A 21,270-nucleotide genomic window follows, 5' to 3' on the forward strand; every position below is an offset into this window, starting at 1 on the left:
ACCTCATAGTGGGTCACAAAACTCAGCCCATAAATGATTGTTGAGGTTAAATAATCAAACACATGTGGACTCATAGTCCCTGCTTAGCTACTAATAGAATTATTTAATAAAGTCGGAAAACTAAAATGTTCATACACTCGAATGTAATACTCTGTAAGATATTTACATGTCTTCTGTAACTATGCTTAGAAAAAGTCTGTGTAACTTTACACTTACTGCCAAAAGGGAAAATAGATTGTTTTAAAAATTCATCTGAAGGACTGGAGAGATGGCTCAGAGGTTAAGAGCACTGGCTACTTTTCCAGAGGTCTTGAGTTCAATTCCCAGAAACTATATGGTGCCTCACAACATTCTACGATGAGATCTGGTACCCTCTTCTGGCACGCAGGTACACATAAAGGTAGAATTCCGTATACATAATAAATGAATAAGTAAATCTTAAAAAAACAAAACCAAAAACCCTCGGGAGGCAGAGGCAGGTGAACCTCCATGAGTTCAAGGTCAGCCTGGTCTACAAAGCAAGTCTAGGACAGGCAGTGCTGTTACACAGACAAATTCTATCTTGAAAACTTAAAAACAAAAGCAAAACCAAAAACACCCCCCCAACACACACACAAGTTCAAAAATCCATCTGGAGTTCCAGTTTCCTGAGAAACAATCTGAACAAAGCCTGTCACTAACAAAATTTCACCAAAGGGAAAAGAAGCAAGAACCTTCACTTCCTTTTATTCTCAGGGAAATTATGTATTCAGTCACAAAATTTTCCCCTTCAAAATTTGCTGTGTACAAAGCAAGGCGTGGTGGCCCATGCCCTTGGTTACAGCAACAGCGATACATAGAGAAGGCCTGGTTCTCAGACAATCTCAGCTGCATTCCAGGAGGGCGGGGTGACCTGAACTTTTGAACATGAGAAAGACATATAGTTCTGCCTCCTTTAGCCCTTCTGTAGTTACTACTTGGCAGTTCTGAGAGACCATTAACACACTGAATAAAAAAATGTAACACCAGACACAAGGACTTACACAAATCTAGGTAAGATGGCACACACCTGCACATCCGAACATTTGGAAAGGAGAGGCAACACAGACAGGTGTTTAGGTCAAACTTCTATTTAACTAGCTTAAAGACAACCTGAGCCACAGGAGACCCTATCTCAGATAAACCAAACCAAACGAACATCAGAAAAATCTATCCATCCAATCAGCCAACAAACAAGAAGAAGGAGGAGGAGGAGGAGGAGGAGGAGGAGGAGGAGGAGAAGAAGAAGAAGAAGAAGAAGAAGAAGAAGAAGAAGAAGAAGAAGAAGAAGAAACAGCCAGAAAGAGGTCAAGCCTTAAAACATTAGCCCAATCTTCATAAAAACACTAGCCACAAATTTTGTGAACTAGACAGGCTACAGGCTAACTAAAACTCCAAAAAAAAAAAAAAAAAAAAAAAAGAAAAGAAAAGAAAAAAAAGAATAGTTAGGCATTTTTGCAAAATAAAATTCTTAAAGTAAGGATCATATCAATTTGCATATGGTCTTTGTTTGACTTTGTTTTAAACTATGTATAGTGTATGTATAGATAGATCAATGAAACATAATACAAAAAGCTCTTGGGAGAAATCAATTTGCTAGAGGGATTTAGTAAATGAAAAGCCGACAGAAACCAAAACATCATCTGGCACACTGAGCATAGTGTCATGTAATCAAATGGAAAAATAATCAGGACCTTCACCCATCATTACATTCAAGGATATTCTATATAGATTGGATATTTCATGTGAAAAGTGAATGAACTAAAAACATAAGTTTAAAGATTATTACATAACAGGTCTTTTAAAATAGCACATAAATCCCAGCTTGCCTGCAAGAATTAAAAAAAAGTCCAGGATGGGAAAAATAACAGCTGTAAGTTCAAGGCATCAACATACTGTTAAAAAACTTTCTTAACTCATATCACAGATAAAGGTCAACAATTTTAACTATTAAAATTCCCCTTAATTAGTCACAGAAAGTCATCAAGAAAGATGAGTGAAGATTTTTTCTATTTTCTTTTTCTTTCTTTCTTTCTTTTTTTCTTTTTTTTTTTTTTTATAAATAATTAAATATAACATGGCCAAGTTCATTCTTGGTGAATGCATAGTTAAGGCTATTTCTGTTAGGTTGAAATACATATCCTTGTTTTATTTCTATCAATGAAAGACGGGGAATGAAATAAACTAAGTCCACCATTGAACAGCCTGTAAAGTCATCAAAGAAAGGAAGGCTGCAACAGTCAACGTGTGCCAGGCAGCTTGCCAAGTTTCTCCTCTTCCAAGGAAACTGTACGCGGAGGTGAATTTCACCCAGTAATTAACAGTATAAATGTCTTGATTCCCTCCACACCTTAGACAAAGGTCTGGCAGTCACATGACTAGCCAGATGAAACAAAAAACCATTCGTAGTGTCCTTAGTCTGCGTATAACATCAAAATTCAATAGATATTTTAAAGTTGTACTGACAAGTCAAAAGAGCCTAGCAATCATTTGTAAAAAAAACAGATTTCATGGAAATAAAACCCAGTAAAGCGTATCGGATCTCACACTGAGAGCATCACTCATTCGCATACAATGTATCTTCTATTCCTTTCTCCGAGGCAGATATTTGTCCTTTGGAAAACTATAGCTATGGCCTAGTGGTTAAGAGCACTTGTGGCTCTCCCAGAGGACCAAGGTTCGATTCCCAGCCATCAACGGTGGTTTCCAACCATCTGTAACTCCAGTTCCAGGAGACCACTGCCCTCTTCTGACCTCTGTGGGCACCAGGCATTCATGTTTTGTACAGACACACATATATACAAAACTCTCTCACATAAAATATATACATGTAATTCTAAAAATTATAGGGACACTTGTTTTCAACATTGTAAAAGCAATCCTCTTGCTGAGCCCTGGCGGTACAGGCCTGTACTCCCAGTTCCAGTGGTGGTGATGGGGGACAAGATAGGAGGGCTGAAAATCCAGGTTCTGCCTGGGTAACAGTGAGTTGGAAGTCAAGCCAGGAAACTTAGTGAGACTCTGTCTCAAAACAAAACAAAACAAAACAGACCATGACTGTAGCATGGGCAAGGCCCTGATCTTCAATCTCAAGAAAATAAAATAAGAAATAAAGCTACAACAACAACAAAAAGCCTCTTTTTTAGGGGGAAAAAAGGTGCAAAGGGACAAAGAGGATGAACTCCGGTTTTTGAAGTCCCCAATGCCCTACTCTGCGCTGTATGACTTCACAGCATATACATGAAGAACACACTACTCCACACACACAGAGCCATACCAGGGACCACACACAATAGGGAAGTGGCTGGCGAGCGCTTACCTGGTAGCGTGTTGGCTGATTGAGAATGCTGTTAAAACTGTGTGATTCAAAAACTCTCGAGTTAGACTGAGTGAAGAGGTTTAACTAGGAAAAAATACAATTAACCTAGTAAATTAGAATACATTCATTTGGAATAAGAAATAGAGTTTATTTGATTCTCTTGGATGGCATTCCTGGAGTCAACACTTCTGAGGAACGTTTTGTGGGAGCTGGCTTTTATGAGGGGGTTAGATATTTTCAAAGGCAAACGTTTGCGTGAGAGGCAAGGCGTAATGTAACATAGCTGTTCCTTAGAAACGCGTTTTAGAAGTTGATCCCCACCTAGTGTAAGCTTTCTTGGGGATGTGCAACATTTACCACCCAGAATGCCAAGTGCCTCTGAAGTGATTTGATTGGCTGCTCAGCCTAAGTTCCTCTCTTAAACTGAACGGAGACTCTTTCTACAGGTGTGGGTAGTCTGACACCCATTTTGTAGCCCTACAATATCACCTAAAAAAATTCCTCTTCCTAAACATCTTGCCTTACTCTGAGCAAGAGTATACTCCGATCAGACCTTTGGGGAGAACTGCATTGAAGAGTGCGGTTTCATTCTCTGCCTTATCTATCTATCTATCTATCTATCTATCTATCTATCTATCTATCTCTATCTATGCTCTGTCTATCCCCCCTCTCCATTTCTCTCTCTGTCTCTGCCTCTCTCTGTCTCTGTCTCTGTCTCTGCCTCTCTCTGTCTCTGTCTCTCTCTGTCTCTGTCTGTCTCTCTCTCTCTCTTCCCCCCCCTCTCTCTTCCCCCTCTCCCCCCCCCTCGTTCTGAGTAGGCAGAGGGCAGGGGCAACTGGCTAGTTGAGAGCTTAGCTCTGTCCACGATTCACATAGACAGCAGCAGGGATTTCCCATCATTCAAGGGCAAGCTGCCATGTACATAATTTGAAAGTGCTCCCCACCCCCAAAATTATATTCTTTCTTCCTCCTGAGCCTCCGGTGACAATTCAGGAGGCTGTGGCAGGCCAGGGCAGAGGTAATAAGCCAGGCCAGGCCTCTAGTTGACTATTTTGTTAAAAACCTGCACTTGAGAATGTAAATTTTTCTTCTGCCACTAGGGGTCAATATCAGCCTGCTGACTGAGCAGCAGGAACCGGTTCTTAAAAGTTTTCTAAAACAAAACAGCAAAAACTGGCATTTCTTCAACTTTTTACTGTATTCATTTAGTGAAGAAAGACTGAAAAACTTTTGCTGGGTATAGTGGCACATGCATGGAACCCCAGATGCTGGGGAGAGTGAGGCAGGAGGATCACAAGTTCAAGGCCAGCCTTGGCAATTTAGGAGGTTATGAGAAGACCGGGGAGGCCAAGACGGAACCTCTTGGCTGAGAAAAAGAAGCTCCTTCCTCCTGTCAATGCTGCAACACGGTAGGGTGGATGTCCGGTGGAGAACTAAACATCCGAGAGGTCTAAACACCTGGAGGTGCTCTGCTCACCTAGCTTGGAAGCCCCCCATGATGGTTCAGGTCTAAAGTCCATAAACTCTCTTGCCTACAGAAAGAAAACTTCACAGGTATGCTCTCCGAAGCACACAAGGCTGGGTGCACCCAAGCTTGAGAGGCCTTTAAAAATATATATAATAATAAAAATAAAGACTTAAGTAGCTAAGCTTTCCTAGAAAGACAAAACATTTATTAACACACTGTCAACCTTAACAAACCCAGCGCATGGGAACCAGCTACTCCTCAGTGACTGAAAAGGGCTCAGCCTTGACTCATCTGCTCCGTACTGGCTGCTGGCCAGCTAACCTGGCACAGGGGAGCTAGCTGGATGGCTTCAGTTCTCGCAGCTGTAACACTGGGATAATGGTACCCACGTCACACACTGCACAAGGTCTAAACAACCACAGCAGTGTGGAATCTGACGAGGAAGAGGTGGCGTGGCGTACCGCCCGTGTCATCCCTACAGAAGGCCTGCCCTGTGCCTTGCCTCTTTCAGGTGAGGCAATTCATCTGTGTGAGTTGCTAACAAGCCTTAAGAGGCAGCTCAGACCCGGGTCTAACCCAGAGACTGCCCCTTCCCTCCGTCCCATGGCTTCTCACTGCGTCTGTGGGATGTTATGTGAATAAGGCATGGGCAGCCCGTCAGAGCTGCGGACTCTTAACAGCCATGAGAGAGCACTTAAAAAGTCAACTTTTAAATGTATTTTCCGATGCTGGGGTTCAAACCAAAGGCTTGTACAAGCCAGGAGGTGCCGTGCCACTGAACCACACTCCCAGCAAAACATCACTTTATGTAAGGGTAAGATCCTAGGGCTATTACAAATCCTGGAAACACAGATCTACCTTTAAAAACAAGAAATTAAATTGCATCAATCCTGTCCTTCCCCCATGTTCAATGGAGAAAAAGCCTCTCCCTTTGCACAGGAAAGGCCATGTTTTATTGTTTTCCTGGGCTTCTAGAGTCTTGCAGCTAGAGACCATTGTCATAAAAAAATTTTAAAGACAGAATTACTCTGTCATCCTAGCTGGTCTCAAACTCACAACAGAGCTCAACCTGCTTCAGTCTTGGTACCTTCCTGCCTCAGTCTACCAAGTGCCAGGATTATAGGCCTGTGATATCACCCCAGGCTCCATTTTTTCCAATTTTAGACAGAAACGGTATTTGAATCTCACACATTTGCTCCTGTCTGCTCCTCCTTCCCTGCTATTTTAAATACACCTCTAGTGTTGTGTCTCCTACCTCGATTCTGGATTCTGTATATGGAAATTAAGTTCATATCAATGAAGTGCCACCATGAAACTTACCTTCCTAGGTCAATTCAAGGGCACACCGCTCTTCTTTCTAAAGGGCATTTATTGTTATTTGGGACTAAGCTCGGGCTCGGATCTATGGCACGGTACTAAAGCAAAGATTATCCTGCTGTCTCTCCAAATGTGGCGGTGGAGAACATTGCACACGCCACGGGAGAAGTCTGAAGTTAAAGTTACTTAACTTCACAGTAACCGGTTTGAAGCATGGGGCACACGGATTCAGAACATTTTTTTTTTTTTTTGACAATAACTTTCTTTTTTGCATTTAACAAGCTTTTCGTTTGCTTGTATATATTCTGGCAGTTTCCATGAGAAGCTGACCCCAAATAGCGCATAGACTAAGTGACTATTTGAAGCAATCTGCAGATAGCATTAGTCTATGGAAGGCCACAGCAGCCACACTCAATGTCTTCTAAGTTCACAGGTGGAAATTAATGAACAAACATCGAAAGACTAGGAGAAAAGAGACAAAACATTTATTTTAGGGTCCTGGTTTGGTTTCAGTACCTACCCTGGACTTTGAGTTACCCATGCCCAGTTCCAGGTCTTTCTGAAGTCTTCTCCTCCTGCATTTGGAAAAGTTAGCAATCCGCATGATGAAGTAAACAAACGATTTGGGACTAGGGACCAGACTGAAGGGTGGAGGTAACGTTTTCCCGTCGTCAAAGTAGGACAACCAGAGTTTTGAGCGAGCAAACTTCCATTCCACATCGCTGTCATCCTGCCACAAAGTAAAACTCATTGTTAAAGTAGTTACTACTGTCTGTTTGTTTGTTTTTTCGAGGCAGGGCTTCTCTGTGTAGCCCTGGCTGTCCTGGACTCACTTTGTAGATCAGGCTGGCCTCGAACTCACACAGATCTGCCTGCTTCTGCTTTCCAAGTGTTGGGATTAAAGGTGAGCACTACCATGCCTGGCTAGTTACTACATTCTAAAGATGCTATTTTCACTTTGTGTATGTGTGTGTACTCGTGTATGTATGTGTGTGTTTGTGTATGTGCAAATGTGTGTGTGTTTGTGTGTGCACATACCTGAGGTGGCCAGAAGAGGGGTTCAGATGCTCTGGAGCTGTTATAACTACCTGATGAGGGTGCTGGGAACTAAATTCTGGTCCTTTTCTTTTCTCTTCCTTCCTTCCTTCCTTCCTTCCTCTCTGTCTTCTTTTTTCTTTTCTCTCTTTCTTTCTTTCTTTTTTTTTTTTTTGAGACAAGGTTTCTCTGTGTAGCCTTGGCTATCCTGGACTCACTTTGTAGACCAGGCTAGCTTCGAACTCACAGCAATCTGACTGCCTCTGCCTCCCTGAGTGCTAGGATTACACATATGTGCCACCATACCTGGATAACTCTGGTCCTTTTCAAGAACAGTATTCCCTCTTAATTTCTAAGACATCCCTCTAGTCCCAGAGTTGCTAAATTTTAAGCTAGGCATTCTAGGCCTGATGTTTAGTCTTAAAGCAATTACATTATGCTTTAAACAATTAAGTAATTTATTCACATTTCTCTGCATATAATTCCTACATGTCTATATAATATAGACTCACATATATAACACCCAAAGGCTTTCTCTCCCATATGCCTCTCCCTGTACCCACTGAGAATTAACCAGCATTTCCTGTTCCTCATTCCAAGGTAAAGCAAAAAGGCAAGAAAAATTGAGGGTCAAAGAAGGGTAGAACTATTAATCACTAGGTCCCTCTGTCACCACAGCCATCTCTTCACATCCGTCATCGTTCCTCACTCCCTGCCACACTCACTCTCTTCCACACCCATCTGTACCAGGTTGTAGACGCCGTGTGGCTTACTCTAAAGGCAAATGGGGGAATGGCATTTAGGTACGTTCATTTTTTGCTTCGTGCATCTTAATTTCTTTTGAGGTTTTCACACTAGCACAGACTGGCCTGAAACACACACTGTAGCTTAGGCTAGCCCCCTGTCACTTCTGCCTAAGCGCTGGATAACAGGCTGAAGCCAACGCACTCACTGGATCAATTATGTTTTAAAGTGTGTTTTGTACTACAAGTTCTCAGCTGTCACATAAATCCTCCTGAGGCCAGGAATTGTCTCCATCTTTTTCCACTCCCAATGCCCCCACAGTGACCGGCACAGCCATCCTCACTGACAAGGACATGAAGCGGGGTCACGGGCACAGGAAGTGGCCTCCTTTAGTCCTCACATGTACGCTGATGTCACCACGCAAGCAAGCACAAACAGAACTGTACCTTTGCTCTCTGCAGAATCTACTGCACTCGCTAATACCGATGGGCACTGTGATAGGATAAAGGCTTGCCTAAGAGAGAAACCCCTGGGCATTCTTGTGAGAGAGTTTTTAGAATGAGTTAATTTAGGTAGGATGACCTACCCTAAATGTGGGTAGTGGTGGTTCAGGACTGCATGAGCAGAGGACCAATATTCATTTTCCTTTCTGTCCTGGCCAAGAATGCAGTGTGACTAGCTGCCTCCAGCTCTCGCTGCTGTGAGTCCCACCATGATGGACTGTGCCTCTGAACTGTCAGCCCAAAATAAACTTTCTTCCTTAATTTGCTTCGTCATAGCAACAAGTAAAATAACCAATATGCCCATCTTCCACCTCAAGGACACTATATAAGGACTCCATTACTAAAATGCACATAGGAGCTAGGTGTGGCACTGCACACATGTGGTCCTAGCACCTGGGAACAGGAAGTAGATGGGGCACTAGGAGTTTGAGGCCTGGGCGACATAGTGAGGTCTTGGGGTACCTGATTATAGAGTGAGACTCATGTTCAAAACCCCAGACAAACACAGTTATTTGGTGGAGGTAACACACAGCTAAACAAAGATACTAAGTCCCAAAGCAGAAGACACAGAAAAGTATAAAACAAAGAATAAGGTACCCAAAGAACCAACAAATCCAAAAGCCAAAGCACAGTTGTTTCCAGAGACTGAACATTTTGCCTAAAGTACATAGACATCTCAGCTGCCATAGCCCCAACCAGGGGCAGTGTGTATGGCCTAGGAGACGGTAATCTCCCTGCAGCCAATAGTCTTAAAACTTCTGAGAGATACAAGGGACAAGAAACACTCACCTCAATTTCCTGGTATGAGCTATTAATCATAGCAATTAGCATGTTGAGTAAAACAACCACCATAGTTACATTGTATATTCCATAAAGAACATATCCAATATTCTCTATGAATTTGTGATCATATTTGAGGACAACAGAAGTCACTTCAGACAGTCCAAATATGGACCAAAACAAAGTCTTGAAACTTTCTTCAACACTGTTGAAAAATAAAAACACAGTAACGAATAGTTTCTGGTAATAAAAAGTAAAAACAAGTATCTAATGTTACACAGATGTAAAACATTATTATGAAATGCTATCATCATAAACTCCTAACAATTGCTTTTTTAAAAAAATATTTACTTCACGTGTACGGGTGTTTTGTTTGCATGTGCATCTGTACACCACATTCATGCAGTGTCTGTGGAGGCCAGACAGGGGCGTCAGATACCTGGAACTGGAGTTACAGATGGCTGTAAGCATATGGATACTGGACATTGAACCCAGGTCCTCTGTACGGCCAACCAGAGCTGTTAACTGCTGAGCTATCTCTCTAGCCCCATAATAATTGTTTTTAATATAAAATTTAGGAGTAGAATTATACTGTTATGAAATATATCACATCTCTCTCTATACACACACATATATAAGTAAATGTATATATACACATATGCATATATGTACATACATACATACGTACAGTATTTCACAATGAGTCCTGAGCTGGCCTTGAATTGATCCCCTGCATATAGATTCTAAGTGGTAGGATTCCAGGTACAAGCCACCACATCCGGATTGCTGTGCTACTTAGTGGCAATTATCCCCTGGGGCTTTCAGGAACCAGTGTCAACGCTTAGCCTTTCTGAAGCTACTGTGATAAAAACCCACAGCAGGAGAAAGTAGGTGTTGTAAAGTTCTATCACAACACCCATGCTTTCCTTCTGGAGGGATGGAAGATTGGAGTCTGATTTTGTAGGTGGTTCCAAAATTTAAATCAAACTTCCTAGGTTAAGTTTAAAATTAAACACCCACTTCAAAAAAAGGATGCACAGTTCATCATGATTTGCAATGCACAGAACAAGACCAAACGCAGCAGCCAGGGAACTGCCCAAAGAGTTCTGATGCATCGGATGCTGGAGGGCGGTGCAGCCCCGGGGACAACCCAGCAGATTTATCTCCATACATTTATAATATAGATGATAGCAAAGTTACATTAAGGGAAAAAGAAAATGTAGCAAGTGTGAAATACTTAGTCATCTGAATACAAAAGACAGGGCTATATGGATATTTACAGTTTTCTTTCCGGGATTAAAAAACCAAATCTCTCAAAGTGTTCAAAAGAAACCATGGCTTCCAAGAGTGAAAGACAACCAATAGATTGAGGGCCAGGGTTTGAAGGAGAGGCTTTTCACTGTAAACACCTCCTGTTTGAATTTTGCCCACAAGAACCCACAGTCACCCATGTTATCTGTGGGGAATTAGTTCCTGGGGTCCTCATGGGCATCACCTTCTGAGCATGTGCAGAGGAATCTCAAGTCACGCCATCGCATTTTCAGGTTCCCAGCGCATCACTTCCTGTATTACTTAAACCATCTTTTGGTTCCTTAAAGTATCCAATGTAAAGCAAAGTTATGCAAATAATTGCTATACTACAGGGAATGGCGGCAAGAAAAGCAGTTGCATGTTTAATACAGACATCATTTTTTCAAAAGAATATTTTGATCCATGGTTGGCTGCACATGGGATACAGATTCTGAAAGCTTCCTCCGTGAGGATAGAGTGCTCAGCTGCAAGAGAACGGAGATGACAGAGTAAGAGAGTCCAAGCCCGTTAGCACACGCAGTGTGCCGGCCCTGGCCACAGGCACCACATGTCAACTCCCATATAACCTTTACCCACTGGCCTTATTTTGTCACATGGCCTTCAGATCTGTGAATCGAATAAAGAATCCTTGAACAGTTGTCACACAGGTCACATCCATTGTGAAGCATGAGTGGAAAATAGTCTCCACCCCCTCACCCCCAGAAAATGATTTATGAAAATAGTTCTTTGAAATATTTTTTTTAACAAATTTTAAATGATAATAATGAAGCCTATAGATGTGCAGGTTAAATACTAGTTTAGTTATTTATTCATTTAACCACTCAACCAGTATCACTAGAACATCTAGCATGTTGTTAGCTCCTGGGACAGAGGGTTGAGAATAAAGGATTCTGTTGAGAGAGAGAGAGAGACAGAGAGACAGAGAGAGAGAGAGAGACAGAGAGAGACAGAGAGAGAGAGACAGAGAGACAGACAGAGAGACAGAGACAGAGACACACAGAGAGACAGAGACACAGAGAGAGAGGCACAGAGAGAGACAGAGATAGAGAGACACAGAGAGAGAGACAGACACACACACACACACACACAGAGTGGGGGGGGCAGACAGACAGAGAGAGAGACAGACAGAGACACACCGAGACACACAGAGAGAGACAGAGACAGAGAGACAGACAGAGAGAGAGACAGACACACACACACACACACAGAGAGAGAGAGAGAGAGAGAGAGAGAGAGAGAGAGAGAGAGAGAGAGAGAGAGAGAGAGAGAGAGAACCTTCGAGTGTGAAGCAGGGCACGCGGGGGTAGGAGACTGAGTGCCCCAGCCTCTGTTCCTGCATTTATTCAGCCTGTCACGGCACCACCCTGCTTCTTCCTCCTGGTCCTTTGCAAACCTGCCTGCCTCAACCACGGCATCTGTGGTCCGGGTGCATGTGGGAAAAGAGAGATGTTAGCGTGGAAAGGACACTGCAGTTCTGAGCTCCGACTGTGGGCAAGAGGCTTTATATAACTGGCCTTATGTAATTCTCGCGATGGCCTTATTTAAAATCTATCATGCTTATTTTAAAAATGAGGAAAATGACAGCGAAAAATGTTCAGTAATTTAACCAAAGGGCGCAGTTAGAAAATAGAAGAACTGTGTTAAAATCCTGGCCTGCCAGACATCCCAGCCGATATTTCTTTCCACTATATTGTGTTGCCAGGTCTCTCTTCAAAATAGAGAAGGAAAAAAGTCAGGCACTATTAAAATTACTGAGAGGAAGGGGGCACGGGGACCCTGTGTGGGGCCCTGACCTTTCACCAACAGAATCACAGGACTTTTGTTTTCATTTATTACAATTAAATGAACCTCTGGCCTCCTTTACCTTTAAGACCTGCCTTACAATAACCATTTAAAAATTAACTTTAGAATGGTTCCGATGTCTCTAAGGTCATGATACTAAACTTTATCTACAGGGAACTTACTGTGTTGCTGCTCTGCAGCTATGGCAGTATGGCGAACAAAGGGAAGGTGGTGGGAGTTTGTGGTATTCTTGCCTGCAAGGGTTGAAACTCACAGGGCGATGGGGGGGGGGGGGGCGCGGCGGGGCCCAGCCCCGTGACAACCCGAAGCTCACAGCTGGGGTAGCTCCATGTGGCATGGGGGGACCTTATAGTGACAGTGGCTGTGAGGGTGAGGCAAGAAAGGCTTCAGGAATGACCCGCCTCCTCGGGGTGAGGGGTGGAGCCGGCCTTGTCCCTCCAGGAGCTGCCCTTGTATTTTATTTCTGTACTCACTACTGATGAAAACATTGGAAGCTGAAAGGAGTAATACAGACTTCAAAATGATGAAGCTAAATTTAGCCACCGCTATTAGGCGCTTGCCATCCAATTTTCTTAAAATAGCCCTTTTGGTCCAGTATTTTTCCACATCCTGACCAAATTTGTAGTGAGATCTCACTGAACTCCAAGAGTGACCTGTGTGACCGGCTGCAGACACTGGTTTTACGCACTGTTTTTCTGCTCTTGAGGACAGCTTCGTTATGACAGGCGACAGTCTTTCATGGGCTGGAGCTGCTAGAATTCCTTTTTATTCGTTTCTAGTACAACGTCTTACTTACGTGGTAAAAGCAGGGTTGACTTTGGCCCCAAGGTAGTAAGAGTAAAGTATGAACATGCCGATCATGAACGCCAGGAACACCATAATGAAGAGAACCATGAACTTGAATATGTCCTTCACAGTCCTTCCGAGTGAGATCTGCAAGGGCCCAAAGCTCTCGTTTGCAGGGAGGATGTATGCGATCCGGGAGAAGCTGAGCACCACAGCTATGGCATAGAGGCCTTCGGATATGATCTGAGGGTCAGAAGGGAGCCATTTATCTCTAGCTAGAAGCGGGGGAGAGAGAGATTAAAAACGGCGTTTTAAAAATTTATTCCTAACTATGCAAAAACAAAGGCTGCAAACAGATCTATTATATAGTCAGGCGGTTCTTGCTTCAGTTGAAACTACTGGCGACGTAATTAATTGTCCCAGGTTCTATTTCTTATGTGAAACGAGAGACAACAAACAACATCTACTTTCAATGGATGAAACCTTATTATGAAGACAGTAAGATGGCCTCACATTGCACAGAAACAGAATGAAATATGAGGGAAGGAGGGAAGGAGGGAGGGAGGGAGGGAGGGAGGGAGGGAGGGAGGGAGGGGTGGAGGTTATGTTCTATGGACATGGACTGTGTCCAGGATAAGAGGCAACTCGGATTCACTCTCCCCTTAGTTGTCAGCTCTGGTTGTTTTGCTGTGCTGTAGGCAAAGCCTCACTGAGAATTCTTTTGAAAAAAATCAACTCATCTGTCAATTAACACAAGGAAACTGACACAAGGCAGGAGAATATCACCAAATCATAGCAGTGCTGACTCTGTGAGATCTGAGCCATGGGGCAGGCACCCAGGAAGTGTAAATATGGTAGCTGTAGACCCAGAGTGAGGACCCCAATAGTCTACAGCAGATCTAGCTCCCTGGCAAGCCAATTAAACAATAAATGGTTAATTCTGTGCAAACTAACCATTTTCAAAAGGATGGCTGCACTGTAGGCAACTGCATTACAAGTTTAACATCTGTTGAATGTTTACCATATGTTCGACACTGCTTCCTTCAGTGACCCAGTGTTAGTCCTCTCTTTATAAAAATAGAAACCAAGACTTAGAGAAGTTTAAAAAGATGCATAAAGGAAGTAGGGAAGCCCGTATTAATAAATTCCTCTTCAGCCAACGATTACTAAATATAGGCAAATAAATTTAAACACTGTTTATAGAAACAGTCAAAAATCACATGCCACATAAACCAAGATTAAGATGCTTTAATTAGAAGTGGTATCCATTGGCTCCTTTGAGCCAGTGTCCTTAGTACATTACAACACTTGCTTGTTGATGATGACAGATAATGTGTTTAAATTGCACACACTGCAGTTTGTTTATTTTGGAGACTCCCTAAAATGTTTGAGTATCTGTGCTTTATCACAACGCTGAGCCCTATTCACACTTGTGGGGGCTTCTTTCCAGCTACAATACTTCTGAAGCCAGTATTTTAGGCTTTCTTATCCATAAAATGTGTGTCAGACAATAATTGATTCTATTTAATCAATTTATTGTAGTATTTGGGCCAGGCAAGCACTCTAGGACTATGCAGCTCCTATGCCTTTCTTTGTTTAGTTAATTAATTTTTTTATTTATTCATAAGCAGGATCTCACTAAGCTGCCTTGGCTGCCCCTGAACTGTAGCACCGGCAGGCTTCGAGCTTGTGATCCTTTGGCCTTAGCCTCCTGTGTAGCTGGGATTGCAGGCCTGACTAACATACGATGAAAAATTGCCTGTCACAGCTCCGTAACACTGGCGTGTGCTGGTAAAGCTGGCTTCCGTGTCCTTTCACCTGGATGTCCTTGCCATGAGAAAGATACAACTTCCTCTCCAGTGTCTACAGTTCCCACAGCCAACCTTCTCCTATGTATGAACTTTAGTGCCTACATCCTGCCTCTGCTGAGTTTTCAGGGATCTTATTCCATGCCACTGAGCATCTAATTTCTCAGAGTCTGGAGTTGATGCTTTCCTCCCACTGCCCACAAACACTCTACACATTTCTCATGCTAAGCATGCAATGGTTGCCCGTTAAGCTGAGGTGGTTTGCCATCCCATAATCTCAGTGATTGACGATCAAGTGTGGTCTGAAAATAGCAAATAGCAAATCCTAGAAGCAAACAGTTTATATGTTTTAAACTGCCCAGGCTTCTAAGCATCACAACAGTACACTGGTTCTATCCTTCACAGGGCACCTGTCACCTACTGTCCAGCGTATCCACTGTGTATGGGCTGCCTGTCCCTTAGTGCCTGAGCAGCAGGGTAGCTTATCAGACTGACAGTCTCTGTAGAGAAAGTAGTGATGCTAGAAGCTTTTTATTACAGTATAGTTACAAATTGTGTGTTTTTATCAGTTATTAATCAATTATGATCTCTAATTTACAGATGAAGCTTTATCACAAGCATGCATTTACTTGTAAGAAAGAACACAGCATATATGGAGTTTGGTTCTATCGGTGGTTTCTGGCATCTGTGGGGGCCTTAGAAGACCCCCCCAACTCCGATAGAGGAGCACGTCTTAATGGACACTGCTTTCCAAAAAGGCCCCTCCTGGAACAAGAAAGTACCCTGCAGCTAACAACTCACCGTAGGTGAAGTACTGGACCTCGGGTGGGAGCGTGACCTCGCTTAGGTCGCTCTCCTGCACGTGGCTGTCCACATACTGCTGCGCCTTGGTTGCCTGCAGGAAAGCTAGGAACCTGGCTGTGAATGCAGCGATGAAGATGGAGAGCATGCCGAAGTCAAGCACGTTCCACAACTGCACGATGTATTCCCGGGGTCCTTCCAGCCAGAGCTCCTTGCACTCGGACCACATCATCCCTGCACAGGAAGCCAGAGGCTGTGGGTTAGAACTCACCGCGGAGGCTCAGGAGCCAACTCTGTCCACACCCAGGAACGGTGAAACTGCGGTTCCAGCTGAGTGTGCCAGGGCCCTGGTGCAGCTGAGCAAAGGAAGCTTCCACTTGGGAACTAATGGACTCCACCAAAACAGGATTTAAAGAAACACACGTGACACCGGCATCGCTGCTCATGTAACCCCGTGTGTGCTGACAACACAGGAAACGGGGCAGGAAAGAAGCAAGCGGACTTCTGCTAGTCCGAGGCTTTGTTCCGTGAGGCTTTTGGAGGAGGAGAGAAAAGGGAGCCTATGAAATCAGAGGCTAATTAAGTCAGATCACTGGCATGTAGGAGCACAAGGAAACCCCGGGTGAGAAAGTCCCTGTAGACATTTAAGAGGAACCAAGCCCCTGTCCTGAAGGAACACTCCTGACCCTCGCCCCCAACCTCTCTTCCCATTTCCACTGGTTCTTGGGGAGCCGGGAACATCATCCGGAAAAAAAAAAAGGAATTCTAGAGGAAAATGTCATGAGTAAAAAAGGATGAAGCACTCAGTTTAACAGATTGTGTCCAGCCTTTCAGTATTGTGACATGAGGTCATTTACAGATGTGTTGGGCTACACTCACAGCCCGACGTGTGGGAGGCAGGCACCCAAGGGCCGCAGCTGGACACGGTGTAACATTTTAAAAAGAAATAGAAAGATCACAATAACATTGAGGCTGAGGCTGGGAGGGGACCGAGTGCAGAACTAACCTACCCACTCAACACAGCAGGGAACACACAGGTGGGGGCAGGGCCCAGAAAGACTCAATGTACATAGGAGGTCCATTTTCTGAGATGGAGCAGAAGTTTTTTTTTTTTTTTTTTCTCATGCTACTTCAAAATTTTCCTTTAACACAGCTGCTCAAAATGCACAATCAGAAGTAAAGTTGCAAACGTCCTGGCAACAGGAACACTCCTAAAATCCCCAAAACTAAAGCAATATGTAAGGAAGCCCTTTCAGTTGTAAGTATTTCAATTAAATAATTAGGCCCAGGCGAATGATCTAGTGTCAGCATATACCTTTTTAGCATTATCTACTATTGAATCATTTAGTTATTTTCTGATTTGTATAGGACACAACAGTTTTAGTAGAAAACGGCAATCATTTCAGGGACTATTTTTGGGGGGGGGATGGAAATTAGGGAACTTAAAAGGCTTACCGAGAACCCAGACCATAATCAGCATTTCCGTCCACGTGAACTGGGTGGTCTTCACCCTGAAGATCTGTTTGGGGTAGTCGATGACCGTGATGTTTGGCAGCGTGGTGATGCCTTCAAACCTGTCGGAGGCATTGAACACGAGCAGTCCCAGAAAGATAATGAAGGAGGCTGCATGTGCCACGAACTTCATGAAAGGGCTCCGAAGAATTTTCCCCAGCTGTAAAATGACAGAGGGAGGTGGGGAGAAGGAAGGGAGGAGGAGAAAAGTGGGATGAGGAGATGTTCTAGAAAATTCGACCTTTACTTGCGACAATCACCATAAAGGACAAAAATGAATGGAAAAGGGAAGTCAGAACACTTTCTGTTTGCTTCAGAAGACTGTTCAGGGTTGTCCAACCCACAACGTTTGGGCCAAGTTTCCCAGGATAGTTATAAGTGTTGGCCCATGAATTTGTAGACATCAAGTGACAGGGTCAAAACGTTGGACTCCCTGACTGGCATGCCCTGTGGAAACTATTCTTTTTAGGGAGATTATCCTCTAAATAATAATTTCAAAAGTCTTGGAAATTCCATTTCTAACTTCTACTCTGCTGCACACCGTGCTGAGGGACTGGCACCCTTCTGGAAACTCCGGTGTGTGAGATGGCTCTGATTTTTGCATGAAAGCCAAGGTTCTTTGGTCTGGAAAGGAAACTTGAGCGTGTAGGCTCATATCCGGCATTAAAGCTTTTCTAAAGATTAAAAAAAAAATTACTACAATGTAAACACATTTTAGTTCTTATTTCCAAGTAGTCCAGAATCATGCCATGCATCATATTTTAAAAGAAAGAAATTATTAGAATCAGGATAAATATCTTATCAGTTACTACCTACATTATAGAGATATAATAATTGAAACTTCTAAGTAAGGCTGACTTGATTAAAAACACTAATGTATGAGTTCTGAAAATGATACACGTACTGAAGACACTTCTAAAGGTCATCTTATAACTATTTGAAAGTGGTTCCTTAAAAATATCCTGTGACCTACTGCCCTTAAAAGTCTCATGTTCTAATAGAAATAGGAAGCAGTTTCTTTTGTCCCTGGGGCAGCCACAGCCCAAGGACGAGGGACAATGGATACATTTGTCAAATACCTTCTCTAGCCTGCATGTGCAGAGCCCAATTTTTGCCCTCGGTCTGCGACCTTAAAAAAAGACTTGAGCCACATTTAGAAGACTGACTTTAAACAAATGTTCAGAACCTTAATATTCTATCAACAAATGACTAAAGAATGTCAAGCATTTCAACATTTGAACGTTCATGCACACAGACAGCTGTGCTCTCCCGTACTGGACACAGAGAAACAAGCTACAATACAACCACACAACTTGGTGCTGGGGCAGCGGCAGAGGCTATGCCTGGGCTATGTTTGGCATTACTGCAGAGGTCCGTGCTGTCGTTTTGGGAGTCGCGAAGTCTGCGTTCCTGATTGATCTTTAAAACTTTAAATAAGATGAAAATAAAGCAGCCACACTCATATTTAAAATGGGTTATATGTGGAGATTTGTTTTCTTACAGTATGGGAGCCAGGGCTTCATGCACACAGGGTAAATGCTCTAATGCTGACCTTTGTCCCCAGCCTAAGAACTGCCCACAGAGGCTGGAGGCCGGCACCAAGTGCTATTCTTCTGCATTTCCCACTTTGGGTTTTGGACCTAGAGTTCACCAGTTAGATAGACTGGCTAGCCAGCTAGTCAGGGGCCTTTCAGGCTCTCACTCTCCAGCGCTGAGACTGCAGGCACACACCTTCATACCTAGCTCTGTATACAGATTCTAGGGATAGAACTTGGGATGTGGACGCAAGGCAAGTACCTCATCAACTAAGGTACCCCCAACCTGCAAAACTCAAGTTATCTCTTTACTCTGTGTAATAGGCACAGCTATGAACGGCACCAGGAATGGCCAAATTCCTACGTTTTTCTTCTTCTTCCTGTGATAGAACATCCTTAGGGAGTCAGCTATCATTTCATAAGAGGTAAAACGTGCACCCCAAGATGCCCACTGCAGCCCTAACCTGCTCCAATTGACCAAGATACCCAAAGAGACAGACTACTGGGTACCAGAACTTTGTGAGGCATTTCCTCTGGGAAGGAAACTGGTTGGGATGTAAATTTCTGCTCATCGCAGGCTCTTATGTGATGCAGTTCTAGGCATTAGTGTTTATATATTTAAAAGAAGTGTAGCGTAACTTCTCCAAGATACATCACAGAATCCAGCAGTCATCAAACTTGGTCAGAATGAGTAACTTTCTACCTTTTACGGGGTAGCTCAAAAAGGGAGTGAGATGGACAAACGTTCTCACACATGTATAGGTCCGCCAGCCTGGAGGAGACAGCTGAGCCAAGGGGCAACGTTAGACTTACAGGGCCATTTGTAAGTGACCTTGACTCATTTCGCCTGAAACAGATTCTGATTGAAATAAAACCAGACTTGAGAATATAAACTCGAGATTAAAGGATGGAGGGCAGCTCCTTCTCAGCAAAGTGCCTCTCACTAGCAGAATGGGTTCTGTTAGCGTGACTCATAGTCTCTTCCACATCTTGTGTAGGGGATTTCTAAATCACAAATTAGCTCTGCTTGGGCAGGTTGAGAGAAGAAAGGCACGAGAGTGATCAAAGCAAAATTAAGCAGTGTAAAAAATAAAAAAAAAAAGAAAAAAAGAAAAAAAAGAAAAGAAGAGAAAGGAAAGCACACTGCCCCAATTCTATACACATTGGAAGTTTCTGGAAGAAGAAAGGACTTAAGAACCCACCATGGACATGACTGAAGGTTAAATAACACCACTGATATCCGTGTGCTTAATACTCAGCCCCATGCGCCTTTAAGTGGCTCCAGATGAGATCCCTGACAACAGTTAGCTATCTTGCGGGCCACCGAGTACAGATGGGTACTACCCTTCTAGCCAGCACCTCAAGCTCTCCTTATGCCGTCAGTAGCAACTGCACAGATGCTACTCCACTCCGGCCATTTATTCTTTCCTGTCTACCATGAGGATTTTTACCTAAAAGCCCTTATATGTCATTCCTGTCCATGCCTCTTGCTAGTTCCAAACCATTTGGGTTCTATCGTTGGGTTGATCCACACACTAAAGAGCAGAACCTGTGTTCCAGAGTCACTTAAAATGCTTAGCCAAAGAGTAAGGGCATCCGAAAGGTGCCTTGCATTTTCCTAACAGAGATACACCTCACACCAACCACAGAGGGAAGGCGGGAGAGGCCAGTACCCTGCTGCAAGGTGCGATCCAGTAGCCGATGGCGAGGAGAGGGAGTCCCAAGGCCACGACCAGCACGACCAGACACTTGATAGCGATGGTTTGCTCCCGAAGGCCAGAGAGGTTCTCGTACCAGATCGTCAGAAGCTGCTGCTGGCAGTTGGGGTGAGCCACAAACTGTTGGGAGTAGAGGGAGAGAGATGTTGGCATGCCCTGCCCACAGCTGGCGTCCCAACGTGCACATCTGTCTGGAACACAGCCTGCTCAGACCTCCTCTGCCTTCCCTTCACTATTTGAACTTGCTTCCCTTTGGAAATATGGTGGACACCAGAGTAGAAGGCTGATGCTGCCTCACTCACAGTCGTTTCTGGTCACTGACTCCTCTCTGGCAGTGGGCGACATTTGAATTCTTTTGGGAAAGCATGTCCCCACCACGCTACTTGTCAGCTTCCTTGCATTCATTTCAAAAGGAAAAAGGAAATCGGTTATTACGCTTATTGCTGACTAGGAGTAAGAGGAAATGTTACTACATTTTATGACTTCCTCCTAAAATACCTTCAGGTATGAAAAATATATAAACGGCACACATATGAGCTGTATGTGCTATGCCTGAATATGACAAAATCTGCAGAGTGCTTACTGAGCCAGTGGGTGCTCTGCAGGGCCCACACCAGCACCGCTGACTTCTCTCTCTAGCCCTGCTTTTATTCTCTTTAAAACCTTGTACATTTAGTTTCTACGTGCTTGCATCTTGACTCGAAAACGTTTTTGGTTTTTCTGACACAGGGTTTCATACTGTAGCCCGGGCTGGCCTAGCAATTACTTTCCTTGCTGGATGACTTAGTGTGAAAACAGTATTGGTTTGGGTC

At 43.6% G+C, this 21,270-nt stretch overlaps 1 protein-coding gene across 3 annotated transcripts in view; it reads right to left on the reverse strand.

The window, feature by feature from the left end:
- Trpc3 (transient receptor potential cation channel subfamily C member 3) overlaps positions 1 to 21,270 on the reverse strand; it is a 65,340-nt gene that overhangs the window by 9,775 nt on the left and 34,295 nt on the right. Inside the window, exons 4-10 of one of the 3 annotated variants that reach the window (XM_051157072.1) lie at positions 20,414 to 20,578; positions 17,149 to 17,365; positions 15,694 to 15,927; positions 13,095 to 13,359; positions 9,194 to 9,389; positions 6,643 to 6,852; positions 3,338 to 3,421 (exon numbers count right to left, since the gene is read on the reverse strand). In XM_051157072.1, the coding sequence (XP_051013029.1) occupies positions 3,338 to 3,421; positions 6,643 to 6,852; positions 9,194 to 9,389; positions 13,095 to 13,359; positions 15,694 to 15,927; positions 17,149 to 17,365; positions 20,414 to 20,578 (1,371 nt within the window). The remainder of the gene's footprint in view (positions 1 to 3,337; positions 3,422 to 6,642; positions 6,853 to 9,193; positions 9,390 to 13,094; positions 13,360 to 15,693; positions 15,928 to 17,148; positions 17,366 to 20,413; positions 20,579 to 21,270) is intronic. The other 2 variants (XM_051157071.1, XM_051157073.1) reach the window with 2 other exon arrangements.

This window comes from Acomys russatus, chromosome 15 (genome assembly GCF_903995435.1).
Source record: "Acomys russatus chromosome 15, mAcoRus1.1, whole genome shotgun sequence".
Taxonomy (NCBI): Eukaryota; Metazoa; Chordata; class Mammalia; order Rodentia; family Muridae; genus Acomys; species Acomys russatus.